The sequence below is a fragment of the Hirundo rustica genome, chromosome 2, assembly GCF_015227805.2.
Source record: "Hirundo rustica isolate bHirRus1 chromosome 2, bHirRus1.pri.v3, whole genome shotgun sequence".
In the NCBI taxonomy this organism is placed as follows: domain Eukaryota; kingdom Metazoa; phylum Chordata; class Aves; order Passeriformes; family Hirundinidae; genus Hirundo; species Hirundo rustica.
The window spans coordinates 14,832,586-14,849,918 of NC_053451.1; the positions used below are offsets into that span (position 1 = coordinate 14,832,586).

Here is a 17,333-nt window from a genome sequence, read left to right on the forward strand (position 1 = left end):
CCGGAAATATAAAAGACACAGATCCATTCACCCTAGGAGAACTTTAAATTCTGACCTTTACTACCAAAACCTGAAGAACAAAATTATGATTTTATTCCCTATAAAATGAAATTTATTCACAGATTAAACAATTTTGATTAAGTTTTCCTAAAAAAGAAAATTACACATAGTGCAACAAAAAATACACAAAATTATAAATGTCAAAAAATATGCTTGCACAGTTCTTCAGTGTAAACATGGTATGAGGCATATAGCAGTTAATAATAACCAGGATATTTCTCTATAATACAGTTTTCTGAGAGAAAGTAAGACAGTCTTAATACATTGCCATTTTGGTATCAAGCCTTGAGATTTCTTTGTATAATTTCCAGCTATCATTGGCATGTAAATCATAAAGGACAGGTATTCAAACAACTGTTGGATTTCTTAAACATGAAGTGAATACATAAAAGTAATAATGTGCCAGAAGAAGACTTCATTACATAAACAATTAAGCAAAGCTATTTTTTACATATTTAAATAGTTTAATATTGCCTCAAAGATATGTGTTGCTACCCCCCCCCCAAATGCTGCTATAATGAAAACTACAGATTCCTATAGGACTAAATCCCCTTATTTTCCTTCCATGCTATTTTTGTTGCAGTTTTATTTGTCAGAAAATAACACTTATCTCCCTTCTCCTGACTTCACTCATTTGAACTGCAATGGAGCAGAACCAGGCTACAGATTTCCTAGTTCTAAGATCCCTTATGGAAAAGTAAAGAAGAAAACTTCATCCGATGAGGAGTAAGCTCAGATAAAACAGATGCCAGCCACAGAAATTAAAGTTTTGTTGTGGTCCCTGCTGGACCTTGTGAAGAATGACTAAAATTGGATCATGACAACTTTTCTGGACATTTTCTTATGCCCCTTAATATACCATGATCTTTTTTGGAGAAGAATCACAAAGAACCTAAAGAAAGGTTGTTCTCTCTTCTAAAAGACTACTTGGAGCAAAACTATTTTGAAATCTCTTTATATTGTGAATATAAATTACTTTTAAAGCATTGCTAAACTGCTACATCTGAATGCCTTAGTGAAAATTTCAGTTAAGAGATGCAGAAACCAGCCATGGCCCCTGTCAAGCAATGTCACACTTTCTGGTTTTAGTTATGGAATTTAAGTGCAACTCAGTTAAATAAAAACATATATCACAAAATCACAAGCCTTTTCAGAATATTTTTTCCTTAGAATTTTTAGCTATGTTGTGCAAAAATGAACCAGCAAGAGAACATCTTCAAGTGCAATGTCAACTGACAGGTATTAATAGCAATCAACAAGTAATCCATCAACCATGATTACAGAACATATTTTCACTCAGAAATGAGCTCTCTACTGCTCCGAGTATCCAGCTCTGCATGATAATCCGTACCCCCACTACCAGAGAAATTTTGACATCATGGATAGCAAAGCCAAATTGTATAAAATGAATGACATTCCTGTAAAATGTTCTTGTTTGTAGTGAGTCTGCTGCTAAAATTTAAATTAAAAAAATGTTAAAGTATACTCTAAATATCTTCACTTCATTTCAAGGAGAATTAGTTCAGATGTATAACCTTTAACACATTCAACAACTGATCTCTCTAAGCAATCGAGTAACATAATATCAAGGTACAATAACAACTAATTTACAGCCTACTTTTCCTTTAACCAAATATAGCAATGTGCTAATGAATTGGCTTGAGAGCACCCTGTCCTGAGAGAAAAAAGAAAGCCTTTTGAACGAATAAGGTCTAATAGTTTACACAGGTGACATTAAATGAACTATTTTAGTTGCAAAACAATTTTCAAACAGGTGGTGGTCTTAAACTTCTGAATATTTGCATAATTTACTTATCATGGATAAATGCCATCCCAAGCTGATTAACTTTATTCATGCTTTTGTGAGACAATAATATCTCAATTCTTCATAGGAAAAGAAAAAAAAAAAAACAACCAACAAAACAGACTGAATACTCAAAATCAGAATTTTTCAAACACCTGCAAGTCAATTAATCAAAACTGAAGGCACAGGATTTTTTACTCTAGGATCTGGCTTTTTTCATAACAGATATACAGACACTCATTTCAGAAGGCCTTTTTACCGAGAAAGAAACATACTGTGGAAAAAAATTAATTCAACATACTTCAGTCATGCCTCAGTTTCCACAACAATTAAAATAAAGAGCTCTTTTAGTCGTAACTGTTTCATATGTTCAAATATTTATAAGCTGTGGGTTGATTTTTTTTTTTTTTTTTTTTTTTTTTTTTTTTTTTTTTTTTTTTTTTTCATCCCTTATGCACTCATTCATGCCCTGTTAGTTTGGGCAGTGCGGGCTTTAGATGTAAAATACCTGTGAGTGGGCAAGGCAGAACTCATTCCACTGAGTTCATCACCTCTTTCCCTAATGCTACTGATACGGGGACTGACAGAAACAGCAGATTTATTGCTATTATGTTCATGCTTTAGAGAAAAAAAAAAAAAAAAAAAAAAAATTCTCAAGCTGCAGATCAGCTTCTAGGTAAGAGGACTGAAAAAATAGTACCCATTCCAAAGATACCAACAGCCAGCCCTGCAAGTTCTGGTTATTTTAGGGACTTACACCACATACGGTTTTTAGGCAACCACATCACATTTACCTGAATTAAACAGAAAACTTTCATTCCATTTTCGACATTCCTTCTCTCTCTTATTAATTTAAGTGTTCCGAAAAAAAAACCCCAAAAAATCCCAAAACAAAACGACAGCAAACATATTAACAGGCATAATGATAACATTATGCTGTCCATCATGGGCATTCTTGTTTATAAATAGCTGGACAGGAATAAGGAATAATGTCAGCGAGAACTGAATTGTCCTTTAAATGGAAATAATCATCTGGTTATTTCAGTCCAGCAGCTGTGTATGCAGCAGGAAGTCTCACTCAAATATTATGATGACTCATCTAGTTTCCTTTTCTAATAGTAAATGCTCTTTTCTCTTTTTAAGTGCAGCATTGATAAACCCTTCCAAGCTGCAGTTCTACCTTACATTCCCTCACCTAAATCTGCAGATTTTAAAGTGCAGCTATGCACTTATATCCATACAATTAGCTATTATAATCAAGTGGGCTATAAGGTTCTTTCACGCAAACAGCAGACCTGTGAGATTTGCTCCCTTTATCAAAGCTAGCCTCTGAAATAGCATGCAAAATGCTAAGACTTTAAATAGAAAAGGTGGACTTCTCCCAAGCCCCTGGAAAGAGAGGAGTTAATCAGCACAGGCAGCTCGGAGAGCTTGCAGCGAGACACAGGAGTGTACTGCAGATGTGTGGAGCTCAGGAAGGTGTGGCCCGTGCCTTCCACATGCATATTTAAATACTTAAATTACACGGCCTTAAGGCTGCTATCAGAGAACAGCCTCACAGAGAGGAAGAATTACACGGAGAAATGAGGCCTAACACATTTCTTCAGAGAGCTGAGAAGAAGAGAAGGAAAAGCCCGGGTTACTCACGATTCTTTTCACCTCTCCACCTTGACCCCGGTTTTATTCTAGGCGCGACGTCCGCGGCAGCAGTTATGTCTATTAGCCCAAGCAGCAGCAGCAGTGACAGCACAGCCATGCCAGGTAACAAAAAAAAAAAAAAAATCACCTCTACCTGGAGTACTGCTAGAGATGAATTAGAGAAGACTTTCCTTAGTAGTGAACAACTGGAGCTAACAGCACTTACTCAGCAGAGGCAGCCAGAGATGTAAAATATTATTCTTACTAGAAATGTTTATTAAAAAAATTCCATTGCATCGCTTATTTCCTCGATCCAGGGAATGAAAAAACAGAAGAGTTGTAAAAGCTTCCCCTAACTAGGAGCCTCTGGCACTCAGATGCAGGAGGAGATGCAGTGGCAGCTCTCTGTGGTCCCTCAGAAGCCACCGGCTCCTCACCTGCCTCTGCCACCTCTCAGCCCTTCCCAGTGTTTATCAACATTCCCCACAGCACCCTAGCAGGGGACACCGCCAGGCTGAAAACAGAGTTTTTTCTCCCTTGCTTCCATATTTCACTGCAGTTTCACAGAGCTGATGACACGGAACATTTTAATGTTGACACTCAAATCTCATTACGTTTTTCAATGGGCACAAAAACGCAGTTTGTCAAGCTTCCCCCTCCTTACCCACAGAGGGGGGCAAGGGCAAAAAAAATAACATATCCAAGATGGAAAAGAAATGCTTAAAAAAAGAACTTTTTTTTTTTTTTTTTTTTTTAAGCTGTGCAGTAACTCTGCCTCTTATTCAGCACAAGTATCTTCTATTTCTAGGGAAAATAACACAAACGATACCACCTCCCACTCAGGTTTCTGCCAGCAGATGCTGCATAAATGGAGCAGTGTATCGGCAGTAAGAGAAGCTCTGAGAAATTGTGTATAGAATCTGTGTTACCTAACAAACCTTCCCCCTGCAGCCCAGCAGCCTCAGGGCGCCCAACACCCAGTGCAGGCAGATTCCAGCGCTTGCAGCAGCACTGTTGGAAGTAATTTAACCCTGGATCCATCAGTACCAGGGAGCCGGATCACCAACATGACCCTGGTCATCGAAACAGTTACAGGGAAGAGCTGGAACACAAATTATCAGCTACCCTTTTCACCACAATTATGAAATCGTTCCATGTGAGTCGTGAAGACCCAGAAGAGCTTCATCCTGAGAGCTGAAAATCACTATAATAAGACCAGAGGGCTTTTCATTTGTGGTGACAGAGGGCTTTAGTCTGCACAAAGTCTACTTCATAACTGCAAAATTATCACCGTAAGTATCAGCCTCAAGAATGCTTAAAATTGTTACTTACACAAGAGTAAAACTTACTTTCTTCACAGAACAGCAATGAAATACCATTTTCCAAGCTGACCTTCTGCCTCACATATTGCATGCTTTCTGTTGTGTATGGATGTAGCTGAGCTGCAGAATTTAGGGCATTTTCTGAATAAAGTACTGGGGTAAATTTCTAGAAACAATTTCAATACTCAAGAAAGTAAGTTATTTTCAATTTAATAATGCATCTCTTAATTTATAATGGTCACAACCACTGCTCTTTATGAAATTTGAGCTCAAAATTATTAGTGCAATTGAAATACTGCACAAGAACCTGTTGGAGATGACCGGCTGAAGACACCAATTTCTAAACCTTCTCATGTCAGGGACAGGAACTTTCCAAAAGAGGGCAGGAAGAATTTTCTCACCTAGAGCTGGTAGACCACAGATGATCACAAGAAAGTTTCAATGCATTAAATTAGTTATCCACAAACCCTTTAAAGGGATGTTCTTTTTCTTTGGACCAGTTGGAGAAAGCAGGATGAATGTGTGCTCTTATGTCAATTTGGGAAAACTTCATTCAATACAAAGAGCGAATTATTTATGGAACAGGATGTAAAGAACTTGTGATCTGCCAAATCTCCTGCTTCTTACACGTTACAAGCAGCCTTCAGTTTTGCTCTGACCCCAGCAGCCCCTGGTGGCTATTCCCCCTTGGAGAGGTGACCAGGAGGGAGTGGATTCCACCCAGTACTGTGTCTGGGCAGGGAGAGAGTCATCACATCTTTGTCTCAGTGGGATTTCCTTACGAAAATCTTCGGGTTTTTGTGATCATTTTATTTGACAGGAGTCACATCTATGTGCAGAAGAGCAATGGAGATCACTCCCACTTATGTTGTTGGGCCTTTTCCCTAAAGCAAAAATTACTCCTATGGTAACATATAGCATGAAAATAAATGGTTGGGGGGGTTTCAGATTGTCTTTTTAAAAGCATTTTCTAACTGCACATTTTTCACCATATGAACTCATGCCAGTTCAGTCAATAAACACTCTCGAAAGATGACTCATCGTGTTGCTGGTTATGTAAGATACCTGAATGTACAAAATTGTTCACTGCACTAAAATACAGAAAAGGAAAAAACCGAAACCCCTCAATTAATATAAGGCAGCCCTTTGGGAACACATGAGCAGTAACGTGGAACGGTGTAGTTTTTTACTGTGAATGCAGAAATATTGACTGTTCAAAGGACAACTGCAGTTTTGAGTATCGAAACCAATAGGCTTTGCAATCTCACAGTTGACGGTGAACTGTTTGAAGGACAGAAGATAAAGATTTTCAAAGAAAAAAAAAAAAAAAAAAGCCAAAGCAAAGCATGAAATTCCAGACTGAAAGAAATTAATCTGAGCTAAAAATTCGAGCTGCCTCATAGAGGAATCTCCTGCCTTGCAGTTAATACTTGTTATCCTATATCTGGTCCCAGATCCAAACTTCATTGAGCCTTGTGCTGTGGAAAAGTAAACTGGTGCATCAAACTGGTATTTCAGCAGATGTTGGCTGAGCTCTCAAGCCCCACAGCTGTTCTGTCTAACAGGGTATCCTACACAGAGTTGATGGAAAGTTTCAGAACTGTAGGCCAGACAGCTTTTTATCTTACAAGATTAATTGAACGCTACTTTTATAGACACAAACCACTGCATGGACACTTTTGCAGAGGTTGCACCCATTTATCCTATCACAGCAGAAGGAGCTGTTGCCTTCCCTTCAAAAAAGCTACCCCGTATCCTGAGGAGTGTGAAGGGATGCCCAAAGCAGCATCTCACGAGTGACATTCGCACAAAGAAACGCAATCAGATATTGAAAACATCACCAAAAGAGCTTTTACATCACTCTGTCTAACAGAGTGACTCCTGCACAGTGTTGCTGGTTAGCAGGGCACTGGGCAATTACAGCCATCAAAGAATTGCCCTCCCCACTGGACTAATAGCAAGTAAAACCAAACCAATTAAGCATTCAGAGGTGTGAAGCCAAATAAAAGGTGGCCTGCTCCTATGCGATTCAGTATTTTATAGCTCATTTAACTAGTTTCAGTTTCTGCTGTATAACCTCTGCTCATGTGTGTTCCTCAGCTATTTGAAAGCTTACTCAAAAGCAATATAATTAATTCTGGAATTAGCCATGTGGAGAAATTTTTCAGAGATGCAGTGTACCACTTGAAGATATTACACTAAGACTGGATGACTTCCTGACTTATATGTTACAGTTCAGTCAAAAGGACTTGAAGATAAAATTACATAATGAATTTATGATCTGTGTTACACTAGTTCTATCTAGCTTTAATATACATAATTTTCTCACGTCTTCAGAAATATTTAATTTCTTTTCTCCTCAGCTTTCATTATGTCCCAAATTTTTAACTTCTGGTTTAGTATGCCATAGATAAAAGTCATTTGCAATTTACTGCACAGACCTTTCCTTGGATCAAGTAGCTTCCAAAGAGCTTTTTATCCATAACAAGCAGGACTTTTTTTCTAAAGTTCTCTCTCCCTTCATTAGAGACTTCACCTTCTTTTAACTGGTTACAGAGCTCTCTACGGCATCTTGGCAAGGGCTTCCAAGGAGGGTTTGAAATAAATTTCCTCTGCATTCATTCACAAAGACAAGATGAAAGCTACAGCCTCTCCCACTGGAAGAGCAGATATCCTTTGAAAAGTCAGCTCCTCTTATGCACAGAGATCCTTCCCCACACCTCAAAGCCAAAGCCACTTCCTTTACACAGCGACATCTCTGTCACTTCTGAAGACCTTGACGCTGACTTTGTTGGAAATTAATGACCTGGGAGAGCGTTTTTACCACAGAAGTCAGGCGCTCAGGAGGACAAACTGACAAGTAAGAGCCTGGCTGGGCACCAAGTCACGGGTTCATGAGTCATCCCCTCCTCAAAGTCCAAAAGGACTGGCTCAACTCATGAGTAAGGGCAGCTCTCACTCCCTCCCTTCCTTTATTGTGCAGGGTAATGAGCTGCCCTTTCAAGACCTTGATTTGAATGCATCTTTATCAAATTTGCAAAACAAAACAGGTCTCTATTTCTGCAGCATGAGCTCTGCTTAAATAGCCGCCACATACAGGTCTTACTCTGCCTTTGATGCACTTCTGCAACAGTCTCCTTTTTTAAAAGAAAGACTAAATTTGGTGGCTATCAAGGAGCCTCTGCGAGGCAGCTGTACAGAGACCTTGGGGCATGACAGGACAGTTACAGAACTCATTAAAGCTAAACGTTACCAAAGTTTTATTTTACAACCCTTATAACTCTAAAAACTCCGGGGAGATCAACTCAGATGTAGCAATGTTTGCCATGAAAACACTGTAGTGCTGTGAAGGGAAGGGCGCACACACACTACTCAGCAGTGTGTGTGTGGAACAGACCCACACACCATTGTACCTGCAGTTTTGGGGAAACACTCAAGTTCCAAATCAGCTTGACTGCATTATTTTTTGTTTTGGTTGTAATACAGATCTAATTAATATATAAACTGAACAAAGATCCTGAGACTGACTGGAGGTTTTAATCATTCAAATGCATACATTTGAAAGAAACCTGACAAAATCACCATTCTATGTTTGTTTGGGGTTTTTTTTTCTGTTTTCTTATAGAACACCAACAGTGCACTCAGCACTGTATATTCATATAAATTAACATTACCTCTCCTCTAAAGACTTCATGGTCTTCATGGCACGACTGAGTCTTAAAAGTCATCACTTCTCTGAGGGCATATGTTTTTTTCTTAATTTCCTCACTTTAAAGCCTTTAAATTCTCAACCATAACGTTGTACATTTTGCTGGCACACTTTACATTTTTGGTGGTAGAAGAAAACAGATGAGATCTTCATGCAAAGAAACACACAAATCTTCAAGTAAATGTACAGCATCTATGTATACACGGTTCTGCTAATAAAAAACACGAACACAAAACCATAAATACAGCAGAATTTGCACAATTAGAAAGCAGGTCTGATACTTATTATTTAGTCTTGAGTGAAGCTACATTTAAGTAAACTGATCTTGGTTTGGGTCAATCAGCCTTACTTGTATTCTCATTAATTATATACAGTTAACAATAAATAAAATTCCTCTTGCTGAAACTGGAAAAGAGATGATCTGGTTCTTGAGCCAAAAAGCAGTTTTCTTACCCATGTACCTTATCTATTTGCCATCTATTCTCATGCCCTCAAGGCAACACAGATTTTGATTTATTTCAGAGACTTCAATTTTCCTGGATTTATTTTTTCCATGTGGCTGCAGAAGATTAAGCATTAGAAAAAGCCTGTAAAGTTCAGTCAGGAACTACTATGACTTTTACAAGAAATTCCCCATTACACGCCTAGCTTGTAATGCTATGAGAAAAAGCAAGTGTTAAGACTTTTTTTTTTTTCTTATTTCATAACACTTTCATAACACCTTTATTTTTTTTAATCTTTGTTTTTAAAAGATGCTTAAAGTCCACCAGGAAGTAAATGGAAAAACAAACAAACAAACAAACAAACAAACAAACAAACAAACAAATCCCTGATCGAAGAACATGTAATAAGGAAGATATTTTGTTCTTGCTGTTAAAAATGCAAAGTGAGTTCCTATGAGATACCTCCAAACTTGCTCTCAGGCAAAGGAATCATCCTTCTTAAACAATCTAGACATGTCAGACATTGTAACTGGCTAAAATCTACATGAAAGAACATCTCTTAAAGGCTGCTGTTTGAGCTGGAGGTGGCACCTTGTCCTTCATTCTAGGAGAGTTTATGCACTTAAAGTAATTATGGGAAAATAAATAAATAAATAAATAAATAAATAAATAAATAAATAAATAAAGTAAAATAGCCAAAAGACTGAGAACCAGAAGAGCAGAGCACTCCAGCTCCAGCTGATCCAGGGTACCTGAGTGATGCTGACACTACCACAGGCTAGCAAGTCGAGTTCTCTCTTGCACCACCTCCTCCTACAGCCACAAATTTCTTCTGCACAGAAGAGAACTAATTCCTCTTAAAAAGCAAGAAGTACCAACAGACTCTGGATCCCAGAGCACCATTTGCTGAGGAAGCACGGCTTTGGTGAAAGCATCTCATCTCAATATGTCTTCTTAGCTCTGGCATTAAATCAGCAAAACCCCGAAGTGCATCTCAAGGGTTCTCAGGACCCTCAACCACGGCACTCCAGGCTTTTAAAGGCTCTCTGTCTCCAGCCAGAATGTGCCTTCTTCTAATGATTATTTAGCATTTTTATGTGTGACTGCACAACTAGCAGTTCCTCACAGCTCTATGTGAGCTGATATTTCAACACAGCCAGTGTTTCATGTCAGCATAAATGAGAAGCCACATGAGACAACCGCAAGAATGCTTCCCAGATCATGTTGATAGTAAAATTTTATAAGATAATGTTGACGCTTTTAACATCAAGCTTATGGATTAAGTATCTCCCAAACACATTTGATGCATTCAAGTCATTTATCATTATCTGTTCTAACAAACTGGCAATATTTATCCTATTAATTCAGGAAAATGTAGGACTGTTAACTGAGTGATGGAGAATTGCAAGGATATGTTCAGACAAAAATAAACACAAGAAAACTAAAGTGAATATTGTTTAATGTAAAAATATGCCATCCTACTCAGCTCTCAAAATAAACTGCTAAACTGTCGTCAGCCTTCTGCTTTTCAAAAAAACCCCCTGATTGTTAAGCTAATCTGTCAGGCCTGATTTGCATTTCTATATTTACTTTTTCTCACACATTTAAAATATAATCTTAGTGGGTTTCAAGAAAGCATTCAGAGAAGGCCTGGGCATTTTATGTTTGCAAGATCAAATACACAGCTTGTTGCATTTTTTTCTTCTTATTTATGGTTTTAAACTGTATTTCTTTTTGGCTGATGGGTCTTTACTAAAATCTTATTTTCCTTTCCACTGATCTCTGACTTCTCCATACTCCATCTCAGTGTACTACTCCCTTTTCTTCCCCAGTATATAATTTTTTCAGCTTATCATTCCTCATCTCCTTCCTCTGTCTCCAGCTAACCAAGCCCTGCTCAGAAGTGAGGTATTGCCTGGAAGAGGTGCAAAGGAGAAGGTAGTTGAGCTGAGAACTCTGCCAACACTAGTGAATAACTGATGATGAGAAACCCAGGAGAGTGTGGCATTATCTCAGCAGGTGATTTTGAGTAGATAACATGAGATAAACATGTATTTTGTACACTGGCCCTGTGCTACAGTTCAGCTTAAAAAGCCAGAAGTTGAAGCCAGCCTACCAAGTATCTAAAACTCCATGAAACTTATCCCAGAAGACAGAGATATTCCTGGTATTCACTCCATCCATTTAAGAAAAGAAATTGCTTTCTACACATGTTTGCTGAACTGGGCATGTTGTTGGAATATAAAATCAGCTAATTTTTCCTGGGGTGGGTGGCACCAGAAACGTGGGAGACTATCTTGGCATATGGGCAGAGAAGAGGAACTATGACAAAATATCTAAAAGCAGGTATGAGTGTGGTTACACTTTTTATGTTCCTGCCAACCCAAATCGCAATGCAGTGAAGGCTTTATAATATCTTCATCCAAGCATGTGAGGACATTTCCTCTGCAGTATTTCCATGCTGATCTTCAGAACAAGAATCAAGGTCAATGTCCCACAACCTAATAACAAAAAAAATTCAGTTGGAGGACAATTTTACCAGGCAGTTGCATTGGTGTTAATGAATCAATCAGTTTTTTTCTAACTTTTTCCATTTTTCATTTTTTCAGGGAAAATTTAATTCTCTAACGTTGAATCTTGTTATGAGGAGACAAAGTAAATTATAGTAATTTTAACAGTGACATAGCTTGCTTCCCAAATAGTGCAAATAATTCACTGACTGTACTGGATCTATAGCAGACTTTGAGCATCTGGCCTCCTCTGCTTTGATCAACATTTTCAAAGCCTACTTGAGGAAGATGGATGCTCTGTCCTATTAAGAGAACAATGAGAACTGGGTTTCTCTGTATCCAGAGAGAAGGCAGTAATACAATTTTCAGCAGTGAATGGAAGTTAGTGGTCTGACTTCTATTTGTGCCTTTGAAAATCTCCCCAGTGAGATTCTTTGGGTGAATTAGAGCTGTGGGATAATCCCCTAAATTGGAACAGAATCAATAAACTAAATGAAAACATTTACCTCAAACTCTAATTTAAGCCCTGAGTTGATGGAATTAAAAATGTCGTATCTTTAATAGATGTACAGAAATAAAAGTGTCATCGTTATCTGATATGTCATAACAAGCACAGGACTAAAATTACCATCTGAAACCTCATACAAACTCTACATTCAAGTGAAATAAAACTCAAACACATTTAATATGCTTTTCTGTGGGTTGAAATACAGCAATAGTAGGAACACAGGCCACTGTTCCTGACTTTTGTTTATATTTCAAACTAAATAATACATTCTTAGATGACTTGGGACAGCATTTTACTTTATAATTCATGTTGTCCTACTGTATGTGTTAATGGAAATCAGCTGAAAAACAAAAGTGTGTTTTTAATGAGTTCCACACTTTCTAAACTAGAAAATCGCAACCATAATATATTGGTATTTAGAACAATTTCATAATAACTAAGACACGGGAAAATAAATATTCCTAAGTATATGAGCTGCTTGAAATTAATAACCTCTGCAATAAAATAATACTCTCCTTATAGTTCTTATTAATTTTTTCCAATATTGATTTTTTTTGGTAAGGCACTGCAAGGCTTGCTTATTATTTGGATTGCTGATATTGTTTTTATCTGTCATAAAGAGAAGCATTTTTCTGGAAAATAATTAAAAATGGATACGTGAAATAACCAAGGAACAACTGGGAACAGCCAAGTCACCATTTTAAAGATGAAAAAATTAATGTTTGGAGACATCTAATGTTGAATCATTTTCCTTCAAAAAATTTGCATAAAATGCAAATTTACCATTCAGTTACTGGCAGGAGTGTTTTATGGGAATAAAAAAAAAAGTACATTAAAGTGTAAGATGTGGGTTTTACAGAAACTGTGACTGTAATAACCAAAATCTCTTATCTAGTACCAGGATTAAACATAATAAATTACGATATATAAAAGATGAATTTCTGAGAAGCAGAGCTGTGTAGCAAAATTTTTACAGATAAGATTAGTATATTATGTATAACACAAAAATAAGTAATCATAATCAAAACAAAATTAAAAGAACCTTAGCTTCATTAAGGGCAGATCAGAGAGTGATGATGTACTTTCTCATTAGATTGGAGTGATGATTATCACCTTTCAGAATTATCGGAATAAACTCCTGTTTATTCAAATGAATACGGCTGGAATGCTTTAAAATGGTTTCAGTGACTTCAGGTGTAACTTCCCACTGATTTTTTTTTTCTTCTTTAATTTGTAAGTCTAGTCTATTCTTTTTTTCCTTTGTCGCAATTTTTGTTTTTTCCCTGTTAGTCAAGTTAAGACATTCACTTCTTACATGGGGACCAGTTGTCTGAGCCATTTCACTGATCTCTGCTCTGTTGCCAGCTACTCTAGCTGCATTCAGAGCTGTTTTAAAGGTGAAAGCTGTTAACATGACTTTCTCAAATGTGCCAGCTAAGACAATAGTTTAAAATTTTAAAGAGCCTGTTAAAACCTCCATAAAAAAAAAAAAACAACAAAAACACAAACAAACAAACAAATAATAAAAAGAAATTAAAAAAACAAACAGAAACAACTTTAAAGTAAAAAATAAAAATGTAATCAGATTTGAAAAATATTATCAGTCACAGAAATATTGGTAGCTTTTCAGATAAATTTTTGAAGTATAAAAACTAAACTGTTAATAAAGATTAGCATGAAATCAAAGTATATTTGGCTGCGATACGGTATAAAATGGAAAGTTTTTGCAAAAAATAAAAATTGCCCTCTGAAACCTACTGGGCTTGCACGTAGTGCATTTTTACAGCAGTGAATAAAGAGTCTGTAATCTGTAAAAAAATGAAGCCTGTAAAGTCTGCAGTATGACAGCCTGCCTGTGCCTCCCAAAGTAGGCACTCCTGTCTTTTCAGAGTGAAGCCTTGACATTAGTAAAAATAAAGACCAAAGGGGCCACGCAGGAGGTGAGTGAGTGCAAAGTGTGAGTGGCAGTCCTTGGGAAAGACGTGCACCTGCACAGGCTCCAGCCTGACACTCTGGCAGGGGACGAGAGCTCATACTGGAATCTGCCTGAATATGATTTTTTTGTGGGGCCCTTGAAGTAGGTGAAAGCATTCCTGGCTGACTCCCACTCCTCGTTTCTTTCTGTCCACTGCGGACTGCTGAGATTAGGCTCCAAATGTCTAATACAAACCCAGAGGGCTGGCTCAGAAGTGTTTTTTTTATTTTAGGTTTTATGTACACTCAGTGTCCTTTGCATAAAGGAATCTCAGCCTTGCTGTGCTAGGACACCTTCAACATTCCCACCGGTTTTGTAGTGAACAACTGCCTCTAAAAGTGGTTTTTCCCCTCCATCATATCCCAAGACTTATCATTAGCTTTTGCTATGCAACGGGACTTCATGAATTTGAGTTTTAAAAGAAAAAAATCATTCAAAGAGAAGCCACAGCCAACTCTAATGCAAACACACTCCATGGAAATTAAAAGCATTTGGTTCACAAACCTCAGGGTAGATTTCAATCCCACTTCACTATGACATCTGGAAAGAAGGAAAGAAGGGAGAGAAAACCCAGTAAGAACAGCACAAAGCTCTTCCCTTTGCTCCTCATTGTTTTTATTCCCTCATCTTCTTCCTCATTTTCTCCTTCTCTCCATCCACTACATTTCTTCACAGCACGCACACTAAACTGGGCAGCTAGGGCAAGTCACAGGGCAGAATATCATATATGCCATTTCAGTTTGTCTGAACAATTTATTCATTTAACATGAAGTCCACTGATTTATCAGACTACACATTTGGAGAATTTTTTTACAGAAAGATTTGTCCTCTATTGAAATAAAAAATTCTCTTCACTCAAATCCTCTTCACTCTATCTATGCAGAGATTTTTTAACAATTTGTTCTTTTCCTCTCTTTGTAGCAGTTCAGGTTTTTTTCTTGGAACATTGTGTCTCCTTATACATAAATATATGCAATATATACTAGGATTTTTAATTTATTTTTTTTTAATAATTGTTTATAGCAAGGAAATAGATGGAGAACAAAATGAAATACCCAACCTCTTGTTTTGTAACATGATAGCTTCTTCTCTAACTTGCTGCTCCACTCTGTGGCAGAAATTGCACGGCCACCTGTGGATCCATTCCCAGTTATCTGTAATTTAGCCTATTAGCCCTAACACTACATGACATAATTCTCTGCTTACAACATATGTTGGCAGTTTCACTCTGTGAGGTCCAGTTACTGAATCCGAAGTGCCAGCACAGCACAGCAGAGCAAAACTGGGCAGTGTACACACAGAAATCCCCAGAGTAACCTGACATTTGTAACCCATAACACTGCTTGATTTGTTTTCAATTAGATACATTTAAATCCATGATCCTGAGATTTTACGTAACTTTTTTTATACACTGCCATGCTCACTCTGCTCAATATGCAATACAAGGGAATGTAGAGCAGAAATTAGGAACCGCAACTTGCTATGTCACAGGTTAGAAAATGGCACAAAAGAAAACCCCAAACAAACAAAACACCCAGCTGAATTAGGAAGAGGAAACTCAGTATTTCTGGAACTCAGCAAGAATTATAACCAAAGTACTTAACAGATCAACAAAACAATTTAATTTGCAGCTGCTGGGAGATGTCTGAATTTTATTTTGTGACTAACTACAACTCATTGTACTGGCTTTTGGAAGTTAACTTCAAAGAAAGTTTGGAAAAAAACTGGTTTTGAAAACTGATTTCAAACTACTTTTATGTTTTATTCAATTTAAACTTTAATTTTAATAGATGTCACTGTATCCACTGTTGCCAAAGCCAATACTAATCATTATAAGTGGCACCAATACAGCCAGATTAATTTTAAACAACAGAATTTTAACAGGAAGAAATAATAAATTTAATTTGTATTGGCTTTAAATAATTAAGCAAATCTAAGAATATTTGGGTCCAAAGAATGCATCTAGTTTAAATGAAGGCTATGAGAGGTGGCTATAGACGTTATGAAGATTACTGAAAATTAAATGTTTTTAGACTACAATACAGAAATGTGTAAGGCTTTGGATGTACTTTCTAAATCTTTTGCTGTCAAACACTAACTTGGCTCTGATACTTCAAATTCCAAAGGTAAGCATTCAGCAGACTTATAAACACTCCTTTGGTGTACAGGAATATTTTTTTAGTTCTGCAGCACAGGAGAACTGACTGATTAGTATTTGCAGAAGTATTAAGGCCCCTGGATAAAATCTGTTCTAGGATAGAAGCATGTGGTTTTGAACTTGAACTACCCTACACAGATGAATCAGATATTTGGCCTGGTATTAACTTGTGAAGTTCTGCATCAGCATTTTACAATTGTAGCACATATTTAATTTCACTGGCAAACTACAACTCATTACAAGTCTAATTTATACATAGCCAAGTGGTATGGCTTGTCAAATAGGAACATATGAACTTGGAACTAGCCAATATTTTCCAGTAATTTCATAATTTTTCAGCCTTCTTGAAAGGGAGAGTTATCGGCTTTAAGATATTCTAGAGTATATCTGAATAGTTTCAGGAGCCAAATCTTTTATTCTGTGTTTCAGTGCCAGCACAAGGTTCCTTCAAAACCATCTTCCCAGTTTATATTCCTGAAATAGTACTCCATGCAAAACTTCTGGTTCTGGCAGCAGAACATCCTTATTTTCTTTTATTCTTCTTAGAATCTTAAGCATTTCTCCAACTCCCCGTAAAAAATGATAATGAGAACGTGCTATTTTCTCTCAAGCTCGCAGACAAGAACTGTAGACAGGAAAATCATAAGGTAGAATTTGAAAATGAAAGGGTAACAAGGATTAATGAAGAATGAAGAGAGTTATGATGCTCTAAATTAAAATGAAAATCAAAAAGAAAAAAAAAACAAACTGCAGAAAAAGAAGACTAATTTTTGATCAGATTTTTGTCAGGAACTTTTCTCAAGCTGTGAAGCTGATAAACTACTCCAAATGGTCTTTGGTAAGAACAAACAAACAAACAAACACAAAACCAAAAACAAAACAAAAACACAACCTCCCCCCAAAAAACCAAACCAGAACAACAACAACAAAAAACCAAACCAAAACCAAAACACAACCAAAACAAAACAAAACAAACAAACAACAACAACAACAACAACAAGTGAGGTTTGAGAGCCAAGAAACCAAAAATATAGTGATCAGTTACAGCATGCTCACCACTCCTGCCTGAACAACCCCTTTTAATCTATGGAAGTTAAAAACATTAAAGTGGCAAAAATATTATTTTCTCTTTACGACTGAAATATCTTAATTATCTTCTCAAAATCTTCTTATTTAGTGCACTTAGTTTGCCTGAAATGCACAGGC

At 37.0% G+C, this 17,333-nt stretch overlaps 1 protein-coding gene across 6 annotated transcripts in view; it reads right to left on the reverse strand.

Annotated features, from left to right (window-relative positions):
- The window catches only part of ROBO1 (roundabout guidance receptor 1), a 698,550-nt gene that overhangs the window by 492,241 nt on the left and 188,976 nt on the right, over window positions 1-17,333 (reverse strand). The window contains exon 3 of one of the 6 annotated variants that reach the window (XM_058419150.1): window positions 3,512-3,580. The exons of 4 other annotated variants lie outside the window; for them this stretch is intronic. In XM_058419150.1, the coding sequence (XP_058275133.1) occupies window positions 3,512-3,580 (69 nt within the window). Of the gene's footprint in view, window positions 1-3,511; window positions 3,581-3,656; window positions 3,695-17,333 lie in introns of those variants that run through there. One more of the 6 variants, XM_058419161.1, reaches the window with a different exon arrangement.